At 37.3% G+C, this 19915-nt stretch overlaps 3 protein-coding genes across 3 annotated transcripts in view; all 3 read left to right on the top strand.

Annotated features, from left to right (window-relative positions):
* The first annotated feature begins 540 nt into the window (after nt 1-540).
* On the top strand, nt 541-4440 carry LOC107730527 (zinc finger protein 233-like). Its single transcript, XM_016541379.1, has 4 exons — nt 541-1188; nt 2348-2475; nt 2887-2986; nt 3080-4440. The coding sequence occupies exons 1-4, from the start codon at nt 915-917 to the stop codon at nt 4159-4161; spliced, it is 1584 nt and encodes a 527-aa protein (XP_016396865.1). The 5' UTR covers nt 541-914; the 3' UTR covers nt 4162-4440.
* A 2066-nt stretch (nt 4441-6506) lies between these two features.
* On the top strand, nt 6507-9857 carry LOC107730528 (zinc finger protein 500-like). Its single transcript, XM_016541380.1, has 3 exons — nt 6507-7226; nt 8037-8155; nt 8462-9857. The coding sequence occupies exons 1-3, from the start codon at nt 6944-6946 to the stop codon at nt 9563-9565; spliced, it is 1506 nt and encodes a 501-aa protein (XP_016396866.1). The 5' UTR covers nt 6507-6943; the 3' UTR covers nt 9566-9857.
* Nucleotides 9858-12754: 2897 nt separating this feature from the next.
* The window catches only part of LOC107730521 (uncharacterized), a 12130-nt gene continuing 4969 nt past the window's right edge, over nt 12755-19915 (top strand). Inside the window, exons 1-6 of the mRNA XM_016541370.1 lie at nt 12755-12909; nt 13422-13751; nt 14813-15381; nt 17403-17480; nt 17570-17659; nt 17774-17878. Of these exons, the coding sequence (XP_016396856.1) occupies nt 13463-13751; nt 14813-15381; nt 17403-17480; nt 17570-17659; nt 17774-17878 (1131 nt within the window). The 5' untranslated portion in view covers nt 12755-12909; nt 13422-13462. The remainder of the gene's footprint in view (nt 12910-13421; nt 13752-14812; nt 15382-17402; nt 17481-17569; nt 17660-17773; nt 17879-19915) is intronic.

Raw genomic sequence — 19915 nt, forward strand, 5'->3', positions numbered from 1 at the left:
GACGCGTTTCAGAAAGGCGGGGCATAGAGGAGAAACAATAATGTACAGTATGTGGAAAATAATGTGTTTTTTGAACCGTAAACCGCATAAACACATTTCATTACACCAAATACACAAAATAATGTTCTTTTTAGCAACATCATATGACCCCTTTAACTGTTTTTATGTAATTTGATGCAAAGGTGATATAATACAAAGAATAGTGTTATAAATGTACATAAAAAAAAATACAAATATGAAAAAAACTTTCGAGGATTTACGATGCTGATGACCGTTAAACGTTAAATCACAGTCTTGTGGAAAGGGTCTATTGTATGGATAGTGACTGGGGCTGTCATTCTGCCCAGTCTACTTTTCTGTCCCATAGAAAAAAATAATCACACAGAACATAAAGGTAAATAATTTTTTTTTTTTTTAATTGGGGAAATATATATGTAAATAAATGATTTTGAGTAAAAGTAAACTGCTGTAAATGCGCAAACGCTATTTTTATTTTTGGGTGAACTGTCCCTTTAAATTCGTCCCTAACTTCCATCCGTATGTTTGCTTCAGGGAGTGCTTCCAGTCAGTCCTGCTGTAGGACGAGAGCATGTTTTTGGATCAGCGCTGATTGTCCGCGTATCGTTTATGTTACATTGTTTAAATGTGACACTAATAAGAGAACAATAACCGGTAGTTAGCGTCAACTAACAGTAACACAATAACAGTCCTCGCTAGCTTTTGCTAGCAAGTGTATGGAGTAGTGCAGATGTGACATTTAAAGATGGTTCGAAAACACACAATATGTGACAATCTGGTTTGAAACGTCTAACAAGCAGGAGGCCTTTGTAGCTTGTTTATATAACAAAGAAAGTAGCTAAACTATTCTCGGTTGGTTTAAGGCTTTTTTTTTATTTATCTGTTTACTCGTCATTATGTCCGAAGTCATACACTCATTTCAGTCACAGCTGTCTGGGGTCATGGAGACCGTTTTTAAAGCTGCCATATTTGAGATCACCCGTCTCGTGGAGGACAGTTTCGTGAAGGAAGTGTCCCGCAGTCGAGAGCAGGTAGAGACTCTGAAGAAGAGGCTCCAGTGGAGCGAGATCAGACGGAAAAATCAAGAGACGAGTGTGAGGAGTCTGAGGTGTGCAGAGTGTGACAAAGCCCGTGTGTGTAACGAGGACAAAGAAATGCCACCACAATCAGGTTTGTACACAATCGCAATTCAACTGATGCTCAATGTCTTGATTGTCACTATTTGTAATGTTCTACAAAAATAAAATGTAATGATTTTATAATCTAAAGGAACACCATATTTGATATTGGTAAACGTAGTGATTTCTTTGCTAGTAATTATTGTAGATCAGAACAGGAATTTATTGTGAACCATGCAAACTGACATCATGCATACTTAATCATTGTATTAGGTTAAAAATAAAAATGGGTTTTTGGTAGGTCAGGATTCAGAACAATTCAACAAAAATCACTCTATGAAAAAAAATCTGGTAAAAATAGCAAACCTTTAACATACACAATACAAAATTAAATAAAACTAGAAAATATGTTGTTTTAAATCTGTATTTAACAACATTATACATTTGTTCACAAATTATGAATATTACATTTACATTTAGTCATTTTGCAGACGCTTTTATCCAAAGCGACGTACAATTGGGGAATACATATAGCGATTCTTCTTAAAGAGGCAAACAGACACAGGAAGTGCTTGAAATACCAAGTTTTAGGCATTGTTCAAATTTATAAACGGTATTATAAACGGTACTCTAAATTATTTTTTTTTATTTTTTATTTTTTACATTTTAACTTTTTAAACAAGTAGAGCATGTTCAGCATGGTGCTAGTAACAATCATGAGATTCCCAGTGAACTGAACAAACATGATAAAAATGAATAAAATGATAAAAAATGATAAAAATGTCAGATAAATGCGTAATGACAATGCATAAATATTCATGTAAATACTCTGAGGCTGGCTGAGAAACTGCCATAACAAAATACATAAAAACATTTGTCATTTCAGGTCTGTGCAGCTGCTTTTAATTGACCCACAAACATCATAATTGTAGTAGCATTTTGCAAGCACATTCCACAACACATCAACACTTTCAAAGCAGGCATGTTCGTGACCCTAAATGAGGAAAAGTCACAAAATGTAAAAAAAAAATAAAAAAAAAATAAATCATAGGTTAACCAATATTTCTGACAATACAACATAACATAAACAAGGAATAAAGACCCCCATGTCATTCCAGATATATGGCTTTTTCCTTCCATCCCTTTAAAGACCATTAAAGGACTGTGTAATCAATGCCCTCACAGTTGCATTCACCCTTGACCACATGTAGAAAAGGAACGCAGCCTCAAACAGGAGAAAGTTCCGGATGGGAACTGGGGAAGCTGTGAGTTGGAGTCTGACACACTTTTGGGAAAAGAGAGATTAGAAGACCAAACCAGCACCAGTAATACAGCAGAGGTGAGTAGCCTACTGAATAAACCACCTTTTCCATCACTTCAAACCTTGTTCGTACTGCAGCATTTCTCAAAAGCTGTGTCTGAAACCTGAAAAATAATGCTGTTAAGATAAGGCATTATTTTCTAAATGCTTGTTATTGATCTTAATGTGAACAGTTCATTTGTGCGTGCAGTATGTTTCATTTTCTTAAACTCGGTCTTCTTTCTGATGATGTATGCATGACTTCTCTAATCATTTAACCTGCTTAAACTCTGCCCCTTTCTTAAAATCAACTGGACGCTACATCCAATGAACAACCGATATAGAACCAAGTCCCCGTCCTACATTTTTCCTTTTTTGATAATCTGTTTCATCACAATACAGAATATTTTAACATTCTGTGCGCATTCTGTCACATTGTGCTCTCTGTAGTCTGCAAGCACAGAGGTCAGGAAACTGAACTGTGTATTAAAAGAGGAGACCCTTTATGTCAATAAAGAGCTTCAGGATGGGTGGACGTTGGATACTGAAGGTTTGATTTTTTTTTTTTAAACATCTGATTACTGCTTTAACCCTCTCACATTAGACTGTGTTTGAAGATTTCTCTCCATGTTTGGTTTTCCAGGAGCTGAGACGTCAGATTTCTCAGCTCACAGTTACAGTGAGCAGGAGCTGCAGCAGATTCAGGAAGAGTGGAGCTCTGGGCTTGATCAGACCGCTGACAATGAAGCTTATGCAGATATTGCAGACGTCCAGGGCCTGACGTACCGAACACTTTATGACGCAGAAGAGCTAGCAAGCTACAGTGTGCAGCATGAACTGGACATGGGAGACCTGGACGGTCTCGGAGAAAGAACTGAAGACATGTTGGGTAATTCAGTATCGGTTGCAGTTGGGCTTGATCAAAACGAGCTGGACCAAGAAGGTGGGAGACGTCACAGCTCTTCCATTAAGAGTAAGAGAGGAAATGGAGAATCTTTACCTGTGCACGTCAGCCCAGAGACAGAAGATGTGGATAGAGACATGCACTGTTTACTTATTAATGCAGATGGCCACTTGCAAAACATAAATTCCTTCACAGAAATTCGAAGTGGGGTTGCAGGCGGTACTGGACATAGAGGACGCTCACTGTATGTTGGAGACACAGCTAGTGGTGCAGTTTATAAGGGACATGCATTGAATCACTCTCTGAAACCTAATGTTGGACAAGCATTAGGAGACAGCAGGGCTTCTGCAAAAGCCTTCCCAGTTCCCCACCGAGTCGGGTCAAGTGCTGCTTTCACATGTAACCAGTGCGGTAAGAAGTTCACTCAGGCCTGCAACCTTAAAGTGCACCAGCGTGTCCACCAGCGGGATGGTCTCCACTTGTGCAGCCACTGTGGGAAAGGATACTCGTCCTTCAGTGACCTGCGAAGGCACCGATGCAGTCAGACTGTAGACAAGCCCTATACCTGTACGCTGTGTGGGAACAAATTCTGCCGACTGTGGAATCTCAAGCTGCATCAGCGTATTCACACACAGGAGAAACCACACAAGTGCACTATGTGCAGTAAGAGCTTTACCCGGGCCGACATCTTGAAAGTCCATCAACGTACCCATACAGGAGAAAGACCGTACTGCTGCGGTATCTGTGGACTGAGCTTCAAACGACTGGATCATCTCAGGTCACATCAGCGCAAACATAGTGCTGACCAGGACAATCCATAAGAAAAAATAATCACCAAACAACCTTTCAGAGTTGTTTTGACTTAAACTGCTTGAAGGTCATAAATCACAAATTGTTGGAGGGCCATAAATCCAGGTGTTTTCCATAATAAATCATAACATTGTTGCTGTAGAAGCTCCCATTATAGTTGTTATGTCTTCTGTATAATTTAAATTTAGTTTTTCTGAAAGGGATAGTTCATCAAAAATGAATATTCATTATTTACTTTCCCTTAGGTAGTTTAAGTCCTGTATGTCATTCTTCTGTGGAACATAAAGAAAGATTTTTGTTTTTTTTCAGAAATGTGTCTGTTTTTTTTTTTTTGTGTCTATATAATCTGTTTGGTTTCCAGCATTCTTCAGAATGTCTTTTGTGTTTAGCAGAAGAAATTAAGTAAAACAGGTTCAAGAGTAAATGATGACAGAATATTAATTTTTGGGTGAACTATTCCTATAAATTATGCTATGGATAATGTGGCCAACTTTGCATCACTTAAAAGTTTGAATATTGTTTACTTGTGATGTAGAGTGGTCAGAGATGGTCACTTTTATGCCCTTTAGAGCCTTATTGTCTATCACACTCATTTTGAAAAAAAATTATTTATTTCGGTTTATTTTAATAAACCTACCAAATATATTTGCTCAAATATGCAATGTGTGTCACATCATGCAATATCAGTCTATTTTCAGTTCTCCAGCGATACATAGTCAAATGTCATTTTAAAAATTCATCTGGTTGTTGGTTGATTAAATCCTCCTGCTTATTGTTTATTTTCATTATTGGATTATCAGAACTCATATAAGGAATAACTCACAACTGGCAACTGAATTATAGAAAAATGATAAAAAAAGTAATGCACATACAAGGTGCTAATGTGGTCACGATGTGTAGAGAAATTATAACGCAGTTGACAGACTTGGAACTAGCAACTTCATAGCTGTGTGTTTACTGAAAATAATTACACCCCTTAGAATGTCTGTCAGCCAATCAGAATCAAGCATTTAACAGTCCTGTGTTATAAAACCTATAAAATACTTGAGTAATGCTAAATTAATGAATAAGGGTATCCTTTAAAACGTATTATAAACACTTTTCTCTAACTTCAGCTAACTGTCATACGTGCAAGCCGTTCCGGGAGGATGACGTAGGACGTTTGCCTAGACCTTGCGCTTGTGAGAATATGCTAGTCTTTCGAGTTTGTTTACTGGAGCAAAGGAAGCAAAGTTTCCTTACTTTACCAAAGGAAAACCAGTCTCCTCTTGGCATATATCGAAATCCTCTAACATTTTTCTTTACAAATCCTCGTTTTGTGCTTCTAATTCGTGACTGGGGATTTGTTTTGTTCTCTCTCCGTCACGCTTCCGTGTTTGTCACTAATCACCGGCGCGTGCGCTGCGCCTATGTCCTACCGTAAGACTCCTACGTCATCCACCTGAATGGCTTGCATGCAAGACAGTTTACTAAAAAAAAGGCAGTTTACGGAAGTTAGAAAAAAGTGTTTATAACATTTTAAATATGGATATTTTTCGTACAAAAACGCATCGATTCGCTATAGGAGGCCTGTATTCACCCCCTGGATCCGTGTGAGGCACGTTTTATTATGGATGGATGCGCTTTATTGGGCTTCTTTTGGGCTGTTGAAAAAAAAAACACCCACCCACTGCCATTATAAAGCTTGGAAGAGCCAGGACAATTTTTTATATAACTCCGATTGGATTCGTCTGAAAGAAGAAAGTCATATGTACACCAAGATGCCTTGAGGGTGAGTAAAGCATGGGCTAATTTTCGTTTTTGGGTGAACTAACCTTTTAATACTACTGTACAATTTTAGTACCTTTCACAAATACATCACCACTGACTGTGATTATAACAGTGTCAATTTTAATATCAAAGAGCTTCTATTATAGTTTTTAATCATATTATTGAATTAGTTTTTATATTTTTCGTTTTAATTTGAGGTTTTAGTCAGTTTGTTGTTTTTGTCAGTTTTTAGGCTATTTTTAATGTCTAGTTTTTAACAATATTTATTTCAGTTTTAGTTATTTTAGTATATAAAGTTAAACAATAATATAGGCCTACGTTGAATTTTTTAATAGTTAATATTTTTCAGTTAACGTTTAAGTAACGCAATGATTTTTATAATTTTAGTTTAGCACTTTTTTCATTTGCTGTGTTGCTGTCTTCTAAATTCTGCAAAATAGTAATTTAAGTGTGAAAGTAATGTGGTTTTTGTTTAGAAAATTATTTCTATACAGTTTATTCTATAACAAAGCGGGTAAAAACCACTGATCTATATATGACTATATATCTCTATTGGTAAAAACCGTTCTGTCCAACAAGGCCGCCGTACAACCCGTGACGTCAACCACAACAACATCATTGTCCGTCTGCTGAGCTCTTCGTTCATGCATTAGTCAAATTCACACATTCACAAAATACACTAGGTAGCATGTACTACAGTCTTTTGGACATTATGCGACAGCTGCTCGCGCCTAAAGGACATCTATTTCTGCTCGCGCTTCATACTGTCAGGCAGATGTAATGAGCTCGATGCTAACTAACACTGAGGATTTTATCATCGGGGTTTGATTGACTTGCCGTGAAAGTGTGAAGTGCAACATTTACCGTGAAATTAAGTTTCCAAAATAATCGCTCGTGAAATGAGTACTCAATAGAAAATAAAATATTTGAGGTATAAATCAACATGGGCGGTCATTAAATGTCATGATCATTCAGCAATCCGTTTATCTCGATAAGAGCGAGCTCGAGTAGATCGGACACAGGATGACGGACACGCTGGTCCTCTCCTTCCAGACTCGGCTGTCTGCGGTCATGGAAACTGTCCTCAAGACCACCATGTACGAGATCACCCGGCTAGTGGAGGAGAGCTTCCTGGAGCAGATGGATCGAGGCAAGCGAGAGGCGGAGGTGTTAAAACGGAGGCTGATAGTGTCGGAGGCCAAACTGAGAGAACGGGAGAGGTTTAAGAGGGTGAGGTGTGTGGACTGTGGTCGGACAGCGGTGTCCAGGAGGAGGATACTACACCGAGGCCCCGAAGCACAGAGCAGTGAGTAGAAACAAGACTTTCCAAGAGGACCGTCGCTGCCAGTCAGTGACAAATAACAGCGTGCAGTATGTTGGCTATAGTTTCGTACATTTATACAAAACGGTTATGCCATTTTCAATTATAATTTAATGAACCAACAAATGTCAAATGGTTTAAAAAGTACAGAAGTAATTTCCCTGTCATCATTTTCAGCAAAAGTTTCTGAACATTCAGTGTATTATATTTGTCATATTTTATAAGAACTTAATGAACTTCACGAGGATCTAAAGTAGTGGTTCTCAACGTTTTTAACATTAAGGCCCCCATTACAGTAATTAAGGGGAAAATATGATTTCAGTTTACATAATGATTTTATAGAGCTATATATTATTTCAATATATTAATAATTTATTAATGCAAATACTTTTAAGTAATCTTGCGGCCCCCTCGGAAGTTTGCTGAGCCTGATCTAAAGCAGGGTTTTAACAAACCTACAAATGGCAATTAAAAATAAATACATTTATTTCCTTCTCATAATTTTCTAGAATTTTTTCAAGGTATTATAGGCCTATTTCCTATATTTATGAGGAAAAATACTGAAACGAAATCATAGAACAGGTGCATTCTAGCCACGTTTTTGTGTTAATTGTATTTTGTATATATATTTGAATAATTTAATATATTCAGATCTCAATTTGAGTGTCAACAACATCATTGACTCATGTTTCACATTACATCATCATGAAATTATTATATTCAGTAAAATAAGTAACATTGGTTAAGTCCAACAATTTATTGGGCACTGAATGCTATTCTTCTTCTTCTTCAAAGGTTTGGACCACCCACTTGTTGTAAAGCAGGAAAATGCCTCTGACAATAGCTGGAGGTGCAGTCCCAAGGGAAGCGCAAATCATGAAAAGCCTTCAGCAGCTCCAGAAACTAAACAAAATGTGTGTATGGTATTGTTTTACTGGTAATATCCAGTGACCCAGAAGACAATAAGCATTTGGATATTTTTTGGGTGCCAAAGGCATTAGTGAACTTGAGGGGAACTGATATCATACAAAATTACAGTTAATTTTGATCATTTATGCAATAAAATTCAGACATTTTAAACTTAGCTTAGATGTCCAAATACTTAAGCCATATACTGGGCCATTGTAGTTTGCTGAGATGTTATGTTATAAATATGTTAGTATAATTTTAGCTTTAGTACGTAGGAAGTTTCTAATGCACACGTGTTTTGTGCATGACAGGTTGATCAAGTGTGTGAACCTAAACCTGGAGGAGAAGTGAAAGAGGAAGCAACAGAGGCTAGAGACCCGCAAGCTCGTCTAGTGATACATCCTCAAATACACAAACAAAAAGATCCTCCGGGCAGTGTTGAAGAGACCAATGGACTCCGCAATACAGATTCTGACCACAAACCAGGTGGCAGATCTTGCACTGAAAGACCTGTGGATGAGGTCAGACACAGAAACCTCCCAAAATGGTTTGACCCTAAAACAGACCCTTTAGCGTGGTCACCTGTTTCACAGCCAGAACCAGCCAGGACCTCAGTATCTTCAGAGTCTCCGGGTTTGAGACCGCAAGTGGGCAGCATAGACTCGGGGCCTGTTAAACAGGAAGTTGTAGTGATGCTTCCACCAGACTGGGAAGATATGGAAAGGATCAGGCCTCAGGTGGTTTCTGCTCAAACCAGTGCTAAGAAAACACAGTTAGATCTTCAGCCTGGAGATCCTCTCACCACTAGGCCTCAAATACAGGAGCGAGTTTCCTATCCTGCGCCTCCCGTCAAGGTTCAGAACCTTGCACCACAATCCATGCAGCATCTCAGATCACCCGTTAGGAAAAACACAAAAATCGGTCTACATCCCAATTCGGTTGTGACGGATCACGGCGCTGTTGAAGTAGACCGAGTACAGTCCATCTGTAAAGCCCTTCCTGCTCCAAAACCCTCTCATGTCCGTCAGTATCCTGAAGGAGCCACTACAGGTGAAAGAAGTTTCAGTACCATACACCCAGGAAGAAGTCTGCCGCAGATGGTCAGTATGAGGGTTCAAGGGGACACACGGCACCATTCGGTAAAGACAATGCACAATTGCAGCCAGTGTGGAAAAGGCTTCTCTCATCTGTGCCACCTCCGAGCTCACCAGCAGATTCACACAGGTGAGAGGCAGTTCTGCTGTACCATCTGTGGACGGAGTTTCACCAAACTGAGTAACCTGAAAGCACACCGCAGGGTTCACACTGGCGAGAGACCTTACATCTGCACAGACTGCGGGAAAAGGTTTACCCAGAAATGCAACTTGAAGAGACATCAGAGAATTCACTCCGAGTTCACTCACTCTAATGTATGACGGGTGATAGTGGTAGAATCTGGTACTTTACACATTAACATATTGATGTTTTGTTGACTGGTTAATTTATTTTTAATATCATGCATTGTATTAAAAGTACTAAACCTCATTTTTTCGAACCTTATGCTCAGAAAATTTTCTTCTGTAGTGATGTGACTGGATCACTCAGGGGAAATAGCAATTTTATCACGATAAATAGAAAAATGTTAAAACCGAGCACTTTTCCATTCTCTGTGGATATAACAGGCTATTTCTCACAAATAAATGTCCACATTTTACCCTAAAATCAAAAGAAGAGAAAAATAGAAGAGAATATATATGAATATATGTATATGTATATATGTGTATATATATATATAATGCAATGCAATACACACACTATGTATGCATTACAGTTATGTAAATGCAAAACAACAACAATAATAATAATGATAAATTATAATGGGCCTAAAAGTAGACTTTCTCTGTGCAAAATATAATTTTCCATCCTTTTGATTTTGGGGTGAAATATGACCTGGACAGTTTCACCCATGCTTTGGAAATTTTCTTTATTTGTTATTGGGTTTGGTGGTTCCTCTGGTTATCAAATTGAGTTTTACAAGCCTTGATGAATACAACACAATTACTCAAGTATAAACTGTTAAATTGGATCCCTTTTTATTTGTTTGTATGTTCAGATACATAGCATTAGCTCTTTGAAATGGTGCATATATAACGGTGCATTACTGTTTTTTTCCTTTTCCTTTAAGATATGCAGTAAACTGTTTGAAAAACTAATTTATGTGCATATGCTGCTGTGGGCTAAAATAGTTACATGTTCATATTTAGATGTCAGTGGTTAAAGGTTCAAACCTATGCAGGAGGGCCAATGAAAGCACCTGCTAAACTTCAAATTACTATTTTAAAATGTAATGACATTAAATGACATGGTTCCAGTGTTTTTTTTTAGAGCGTAAAGAATGAGTAACAGTACAGCTGGTACATTCAAGCTACTTTCTCTTCTGTTTTTAGTTGAATGTCTTTTGTTGATTAAATTCCACACACTGTGTTTTATTACACACTGAGCAAACTCTTCCAGTAATGCATGCAAACAGATTATTGGTGAATCAGGTACACCACAGTAAGCCATGTACATTACAGGCTCTATGACTGTAATTAAAATTATTTTCTTCTTTTTCTGTGAAAATGAAAAATATAAATGATGAAATTGCATTGAAAATGGACAAAATGGCAAGAAGTTAATGTCTCCATTTTTGTCATATATATGTTGTTTAGTAAAGTTCATGTCAGCAAAATTAAATACTTCTCCATCTGTTTGGTATATACATGTCATGGTCATGTGATATTCTCTTGTGGTCTTTTTGATAACTGACAGTTTCTCCTTTCCTATTGCACTAACACTGATACTAATACTGATACGTGTCTTAAGTCGCTGGGGTATATTTGTAGCAATAGCCAACAATACATTTTATGGGTCAAAATTATAATTATTTAATTATATATTATTTTTCTTTTATGCCAAAAATCATTAGGATATTAAGTAAAGATCATGTTCCATGAAGATTTTTTGTAAATTTCCCACCATAAATATATCAAAACGTAATTTTTGATTAGTAATATGCAACTTCATTTGGACAGCTTTAAAGGCGATTTTCTCACATTTTTTTTTGCACCCTCAGATTCCAGATTTTCAAATAGTTGTATCTCGGCCAAATATTGTCCTATCCTAACAAACCACACATCGATGGAAAGCTTATTTATTAAATCTCAATTTCGAAAAATGGACCCTTATGACTGGTTTTGTGGTCCAGGTCACATATAATACTGATACACTAATACCACAGTAATACTCTGTGGTAACAGCACATGATGAAACACAAACTTTCGGCCTGTGTAGAGCAAGATGTGGCACTTTTTACTGTGTTGTGCAGTTTTTGTGACACTTGCTGTATGAATACACACACAATTATAAATGATTAGAAAAGGCTAAATGGTCTTAAAAAAATCACACACGTGATCTGCACAGTCAAAAATGACAGGAAATTAATGGGAATTAATACAGAGCAGGTTTTTCGTTTTAAAATCTGCAAATCAGCATCTAAGTAGTCCTTGGTAATCTCTAAATAAATACATATTCAAATGATAAAATAGGTCTAATAAAACAGGTCTTAAAATACTCTTATTAGCAACTAGGAATACACAATTTATAGGGCTACAGCATCTCGTGGCTGCACAGTTCGTATTACATGTGTTTTTCTTTATTTCTCCCACCAGGTGGCATCAATGCATGGATTTTAACACTGTTAAAGTATTAACTATTTATAAAATATATTTATTTCCTAATATTCGTATTATTTTATATAAATAGGCCTACATGGTGCATATCTTAGAGGTCAGTATTGTCTAGTACCATCATGCAATCCCTTCGCAAAAGAAAATATTAAAGAATAAATATTATTAAAACAAAAACGGTTCATTTCATTAAAAATGTTACGCGCATTGCCGAGGATCACAAGTGTGACCCCTAGGGTTAAATCAAGATAATAACACAAGGATCATAACGTTTCGGTTCTGTGCGTTTATTACGTCATTAATGTGCCTTGTAGTAAACCAGTAAACTGTATTGTAATATTATGGCATACGTTTGAACATTTATGCCTTTCATTGTTTTGTGTATGACTTTAATCTTCAAACACACTTTGAAAAAGCTTCAGTAAGTATGATGTGCTTTGCGTGATGTGCAACCACCGAAGTGTTCACATCAAGACAATATAGCTATGTTTTCAGTGGTTAATGTGCTTTGTAAACTAGTAAACTGTAAGTGAATCTGTCAGTATCCGCGCTGATGGATTCGTCAGACTGAATCAAACAGGTAGTTCCTCAGTTCGTGAGTCTTTTCAATTCTGCTCATAAAAATAATTTTTGCGAGTCATATACTAAAGCCACTACATGTAGACTACATAGGAACCCGCTGTGACACGTAACATTTAAATCGATTAGAACACGCCAATGTTACAAATTAACATGTTAATTTCTAATGAAGATTCATTTACGTCCATTACAGTCAAGTAATTGCCATTTTTATACAGCACAGATCAGAACAACTTAACGTCGCTCCTTCAGCTCACTACATGTACATTTAGCACACACTATTTGTGGCATCTTCCAGTCCACTGGAGGGCAGTAACAAAGGAAACATCAACATTTTCTGCATCCGCTCAAGATGACACTGTCAGCCTCAACGATCATATTACAACAATAATACCGTCTTTTTTCACATTATTCCGCGGGTTTTTGCTGAGGAATTCGCTGTGCGAGAATCGTTTTCATAAGGTACTCACCGTCTGAATAATGTGGCTTTTGTTATTTGTCACTGTCCTGTACATTTAATTTACTTTTTACATAAAAGGCCTGAAGAGAGGGTCACTACCGAGCTTATTTACCATAGAAAACCAAGTGAAAACATTCATATGCATATATAGACGTATTTCTAATGTTCCTGTGGCTCAGTGGTAGAGCATTGCGTTAGCAGCGCAAAAGGTCGTGGGTTTAATTCCCAGGGAACACACATACTGGTAAAAAATGTATAGCCTGAATGCACTGTAAGTCGCTTTGGATAAAAGCGTCTGCTAAATGCATAAATTAAATTAAATTTCGAATAACATAGCACTGGCAGCGTTGCCGTAATAATCAGATTGTGTGTTGCAACTTGCACGTGGTGCACAAATAACAAAACGCCCACCTGCTGAGAGTCTTGATGAAAATACCAGATTTGGAACAAGTTGACACGGGTTTTAGTTGGTCGTCATGATGCCAGTAATATCACAGTTTTCTGATTCTGTCTTTGTGTCTTTTTAGTCATTCACTGCATCAAGGTGTCCTCGAGGAGACAGGACGATGTCAGAAGCCTTTTTCCTCACATTCCAGTCTCAGCTCTCCGTTGTCATGGAGACCGTCCTCAAGTCAGCCATGTTTGAGATAACCAGGCTGGTGGAAGACAGCTTCCTCGAGGAAGTGGGGCATCGTAAACAGGAGGTGGAGGTCTTGAAACGAAGGTTGCAGTTGTCTGAGATTAAACTGAGGGAAAGGGAGAGGGAACGGGGGAGGAAGACACGGTGCCTGGACTGTGGCCGAACAGGAGAGTCCAGCAGCAGAGATGAGAGCCAGCCTGTAGAGACAGTCCGGGGTAAGCTAAAACTATTATTAAAAATCCATCCATCCATCCTTTCCTGTTATAACTTATCCTATGTAGGGAGGGCTGAAGCCTATTCCAGCATCTCTGAGTCAGACCCAAATGCAGGCTAGTAAAAACCGTTTTACTTTAAAAACCATTAACTGAAATAAAATAAAATAAATGTATTAAATGTAAACATGTAACTTCGTTGAAAATCTAAATGGCTGAAATAAAGCCAGTTGAAATGCTAAAACTGCTCAAACTGAAATAAAAATAGTTTTAAGCGAAGGTAAATATTTAAAAAAACAAATCCCAATAAAAATGACAAGGCTAATTAAAAGTATTTAAAAAATGCTAGTATTTAAATAAAACTGAAATAACACTGGTTACAGCATACATATCTAAAACTGGACAATAACAAGGCACTAGAATTAAATAGGCTAAATCTGAAATACATAGATTTAAATAAATATAATACTAAACATCATATTTTTACATTTAAATGTGACCTATTATTAATAATTTATATATAGAATAACCATATTTATCTATACTATTACTAATCCATTCCACACTCATACACAGTTACAGTAATAATATTTATTACAACATTATGAATATATTCTATCCATCCATCCATCTCATGACCTTTTAAAATAATTTATTATTGTTAGTCTTTGTAATACTAATCTTATTATTATGATTATATTCCTGCCCTTGGAAGTTCACCAAAGCATGTCCTTTAAAATGCCTGAAGAACCTCAAAATATTATTTTTCATTATTAATTTAATAAATATTTACAAGCTACAACAGTGTGCAGTGCTTTCTCCATTCTCACAAGCAAATGGTTATAGGTGTTTTTTTAATTTACTTTTATCATTGACCTGCAGAATGACAGTTTCATCTTACAAATCAGTTCAGTATTCTTTAAATTATTGTAGTCCTCCATTTATGGATTGCAGTGCATCTGTTATTTTACTGTTAAGAACATCACATGGCATATATCTGTTCTTCATATGTTCAAATACTTTTTGTGCTGTTCCTTAATTTTGTTTCCTTTCTTCTTGTGCAGGAGCAGACAGCCTTTGTTTAGGCCTAAGCTTGAGAGATCAGTCTACCAATCAGCCTACACTGACTGAAGAAGCGTGGAGTGCCAGACAACGCCTGGAGTCTAACAAACGAACGACAGCACACACACACTCTAAGGAGAAGAATGATGTACACAGACAGAATGCAAAAGAGATCGTCACACCTAACTCCAATGCACAAATTCATCAGGATTTTCTGCAGAGGATTCTGGGCAATTCAGTCATTCACAGTGAGTCCACTAGTGACTTCAAACCCAGCGTGAGCAATTTAGACAAATCCGACAAAAACTTTGCTCTCGATAAGGAAATGGACTCAAACCACTCAAGCCTGTTACAAAGTCCTTCGGCTCAGGATGCGCACGAGGACTTGCCGTCGTCTTCGCCAAACAGCAGAGTAAAAACAGAAACGGAGCTGGATCTTCTACCTGTCAAGGAGGAGGAAGAGATGGTTCCGGTGTGGGACAGCGTCAACAGAGATGACGGATGCCATGCAGAAATGGCTGATCCGAGTCAGGGAGAGCTCAGAGGACCTTGTGATCAGGAGGAGATACAGGTAGAAAGCTTTCCAGGTCTAAACTCTCTCAACATGCCAGACGCCACCTCATATTTCACACCTTATTCAGTCAGCACACTGGTACATCAAGGTATTAGGGCACAACATAGTCATTTATGCACAACAGAGCTGATGCTCTCTAGCATACAAGAGAGGTCACATTCATTTGTCCAACCAGAAAATGGACAAAGTTATCCTGGTTCAAAGAGTTCCGTCCTCTATTCTCACATTGATGTTTGTCCAGGCGAGAAAGCAATCAGCCATGCACAATACCCAAAGTGTTTCTCCCAGGACAAACATGGGACACCTGAACAAATCCATGCAGAAAGATCCCACCATTGCACCCAATGTGGGAAAACGTTTGCGAGAACATGCGACCTCAAGGCTCATTCGCTGATCCACAAGGGCAAGAAGCCTCTGAGCTGTTCGCAGTGCGATCAGACGTTCACGTACAACTTCGAGCTCAAGGCTCACCAGCGAAACCACTCAGGGGAGAGACCTCACGTCTGTCCGCACTGCGGCAAGGCCTTCACTCGAATGAGCAACTTCAGGCAGCATCAGAACATCCACACGCGGGAAAAACTCTTCAGCTGCACTCAATGCGGGATGCGATTCAATCGAGCCACCAACCTGCGAGTTCATCTCAGACGACACAGCCACGCCGGGAAGACTTACAATTGCTCTCATTGTGGAAAGAGCTTTCTGAATCCCAGGCAAATGAAGGCTCATTTACTGAAAGTCCATGGAAGAGGAGGGAAATAAACATATCTAATTTATGTTTGGAAATTCAGTTTGAACTGATTCCGAATTGGATCAATTCATGTTTACATGTTATAAATGGTCTGCACTGTTAAAACTCAAGAAGATACCACTGTCCCATGGTTGCCACCTTAGAGACAACTAAACAAGATGTGGACAAATTGTTATGCATGGAATCTTTGCATTACGGAAAGATGAGGAAACTTATTTAGGTTTCCTTATTTAGGTTTAATACATCTGCATATAGAAATTGGAATGACTGATTTTCATCAACAGTAATTATTTTGCTGTTGAATGATCAATGTGTAGTAGCTGGTATATATTATGTATTTAATGTTTTTATATATTCCTTCCAACTACAGTAAAGACAGAGTATGTATGTAGCACATCCTCTTTCCTGAGAATGTCTTTTTAGAATTACTTTACACTTTAAATTTGGACTAAAAAGGTACCCTGGCCTTCACTTAAATTGTGATGTGTCCGTGTAGCTTCAACTTTCATGGCATTTTGTTGGAAAAAGTAAATGAACCATCAGATGTAGCAACTGGTAGCACCTCTCTTTCTTGTTCCTGACAAACAGTCCCACCTCATCAAGTCAGTAAAGTTAGTCCAAAATGCTCCAGATCCATTTCAGTCTTCCATTCAGACTTCAAGTCTCCTTTTCAGTGGCTTTTTATTTATTTTTTTGGATTGATGAACACTCTTGTTGGACAATACAAGACCTCCTGCTCAGCCATTTCCACAAGATTTCTGTGATCTCCTGCAGCATTGTGTCTTGATGCCTGCCTCTCCTGGAGTGATTGTAGTCGGACAACTATTATCCCCCACATACAGGTCATTATCTGATGGATTTGTATACTTTTTTCCAACAAAAGCAGTAAATGCTAGCAATACATTAAATTAGGAATATTTAATTTGATATTTGATACTTTTTAATATTCCTTCTGACTAATGCAAGACTGCAGATATTTCTGACAAACAGCACTCCATATGAAATATAATATTAAATGAATATTGTCTGTTTTTGCAGACTTATCTTTGTCTGTTATGATAATAAACAAGCACATTATATGCACGTGATAGAATACATAACCTGAGAATTAACTGTATTTTAATTCAAAGCGGTCAGTCTCTCAACCACAAAACATGTTTTTTGAGCAGAATATTACAGAAGCATAGAAATGTTTCTAAATGCATCCAAATTGATATGAAATTAACAATGGAAATTGTGGTTTACTCATTTGTTGTTGTGTTTGTTGTAGATCGGCCAAAGGTTTGCAGAGCACATTTCCACGGAACAAGGACATTTACACCCCATAAACAAGCAGAGGACGTTCAGTGTAAGCAGTTATACAAAGTGAATTTCATTTATAGGCTTTTGAACGATCATCAAGTGACCAGTATTACTTGTTTCTTGTGTTTTCACCAGGTTGTGGCCAGGGAGATCCTGACTCAGTTTCAGGTGTGGCAGAGGGCCTGCTATAGCAGGAACATTGAGTGGGGTCCGATTACAGCAAAGGTTCAGTCCTCTCTATTTGTTCTGTCTGATGAGATGATCTGTTTTGATTATCTGAAATGAATAAAGATAAAGTCATGTTTTCAGAGAGTGTATTTGTGCTTTACTTTTACACAGATCATTTCTGCATTGCCGCAGTTGTATGGACGGGAGGCAGAGGTGATCGTACGATGTACTAAGATGCTACACAACCGCAGGGATTACCTTCGAAGGAGAGCAAAGGTTAGAGTTCACAGGCTCAAAGATTTAATCTCTTAATTGCTTGTATGATGATGAATCATGCATATGAATTCCTCTTATTTATGACACAATTGTGTGAATGAAGGTAATTCCTTAGGGCTTATATTGCTTAGATGTTATGGAAGAAAGCTAAATGTTAAAAAGAAACATTTCAAATTGACATTATATGTATAACTTAACAATTAGAATAATATAATCTGTCCTACTAGCATAGGATGGTCTGCCCATACAATGTTTTAAAGGGATAGTTCACCCAAAAATCAAAATTCTGTCGATAATTACTCACCCTCATGTTGTTCCAAACCCACAAGACCTTCGTTTATCCTCGGAACACAAATTAAGATTTTTTGATGAAATCCAAGAGCTTTCTGACCCTGCATAGACAGCAACGCAACTGACACGACATGAGTGAGAGTTCATCCACAATTTCATTTTTGGGTGAACTATCCCTTTAAAGGGTTAGTTCACCCAAAAATGAAAATTAGCCTGTGTTTTACTCACCCTAAAAGCATCCTAGGTGTATGTGACTTTCTTCTTTCAGACGAATCCAATCGGAGTTATATTAAAAATTGTCCTGGCCCCTCCAAGCCTTTCAATGGGGTTAAGAAGACTTTCAGGCAGATGACGTAGGACGCATGCGTCGTGCGCGCGCCTCTGGAAAATGCAGGAGCAAAGGAAACAAAGTTTCCTTACTTTAGGAAAGGAAAACTTTATGTTTATGCTTGTTTGTTTGACAGTGCAAAATGTAAATACTAGAATAAGACTGCAATTAACAATTTTGAAAATGATCAGAGAAATGATCAACAGATCATTTGATTTAATGGATTGAACAGATTACAGAAAATGTTCTGTATATATTGAAAAAAACATGCTTTTCCATAACCTTCAAAAAGTGTAAAATATAAAAAAGGCAAATTTAATTGAATGAATTTAGGTTATTAAATACATTATGTGCGCAAAAAATTTATATAAACTTCACATTATTAAAAAAAAAAAAAAAAAAAAAAGCAAAAGGACAATTCAATCATGTTTCAATTAAATATGGTCAGCATTATTGCATTGCCTATCTGTTAGAAGAGGGTTTTGCTGCAGACTGTAGCACGATGACGTAGTTAATCTAATCCACTAGACTACATAATAATTTAGCCGGCATAGGGGATGTTTTTAATGCGAATGCATAATAGGAGATTTTGGTGACACACTGGATGTCTTTAATGCACGAGCATAATAATGAGGATTATTTGTTATCATACTCCATGACAAGGATGGACTCAACACCAACAAGTGAAACAGTAAGTGAATGAGCACAATTTGTGTTGTTGTTATATTGTTCGTGTATTTTAATGACACTTGCATTTTACATTAGCCCTTTTGGAATTGACTTATTGTTTTCCTAACATCATGCTGGGTCCTCATAACCCCTATATTGCAAATGTAAGAATATTTATAATAGATTTTAAAAGTTGTCAAGGCAAACTTCATACTGAAAAAATATAATTCTTATTATATTATAATATCTTTCTCTGATTAAATAAGCTGAAATCTTGATTATAACAAATTGTTAGCGAATTTTAATATTCAAAATGTTGATGTTAAAGATGTTAATCATTGTTTGATTGTAAATATCCTTTTTAGACGCATATTACTGTCCTTAAAAATGGAGAAAGCCCCTGTATCTCTAAGTGCACTCAGTGTTGTGACAAGTATCACTGCCCATTTTGTGAGACCTGGGTCTACACGCCAAGAGAGTTAGGGAGCGTTGTTAACCACGTCCAGAATCATCTGAAGTTGGCTGTCCAGCAGGATGGTGTGTATAGTGCTTCCAAATTCATTAAAATGTTATTTTGTCAAGGCATATTAATTCACTCTTGATTTACTTTTTTCAGATTTCGCTATTGTCAAGTGTAACTTAAAGTGCAGAGAATATGCCCATTTTCACTGCTGCTACTGTTCTGCCACTGTTCTACGAAGAGGCCAGTTAAAATGTCATCTCACAAAATGCAAGCAGAAGTTCAATGC

The sequence above is a fragment of the Sinocyclocheilus rhinocerous genome, unplaced genomic scaffold (genome assembly GCF_001515625.1).
Source record: "Sinocyclocheilus rhinocerous isolate Xijiao unplaced genomic scaffold, SAMN03320098_v1.1 scaffold1570, whole genome shotgun sequence".
NCBI lineage: Eukaryota > Metazoa > Chordata > Actinopteri > Cypriniformes > Cyprinidae > Sinocyclocheilus > Sinocyclocheilus rhinocerous.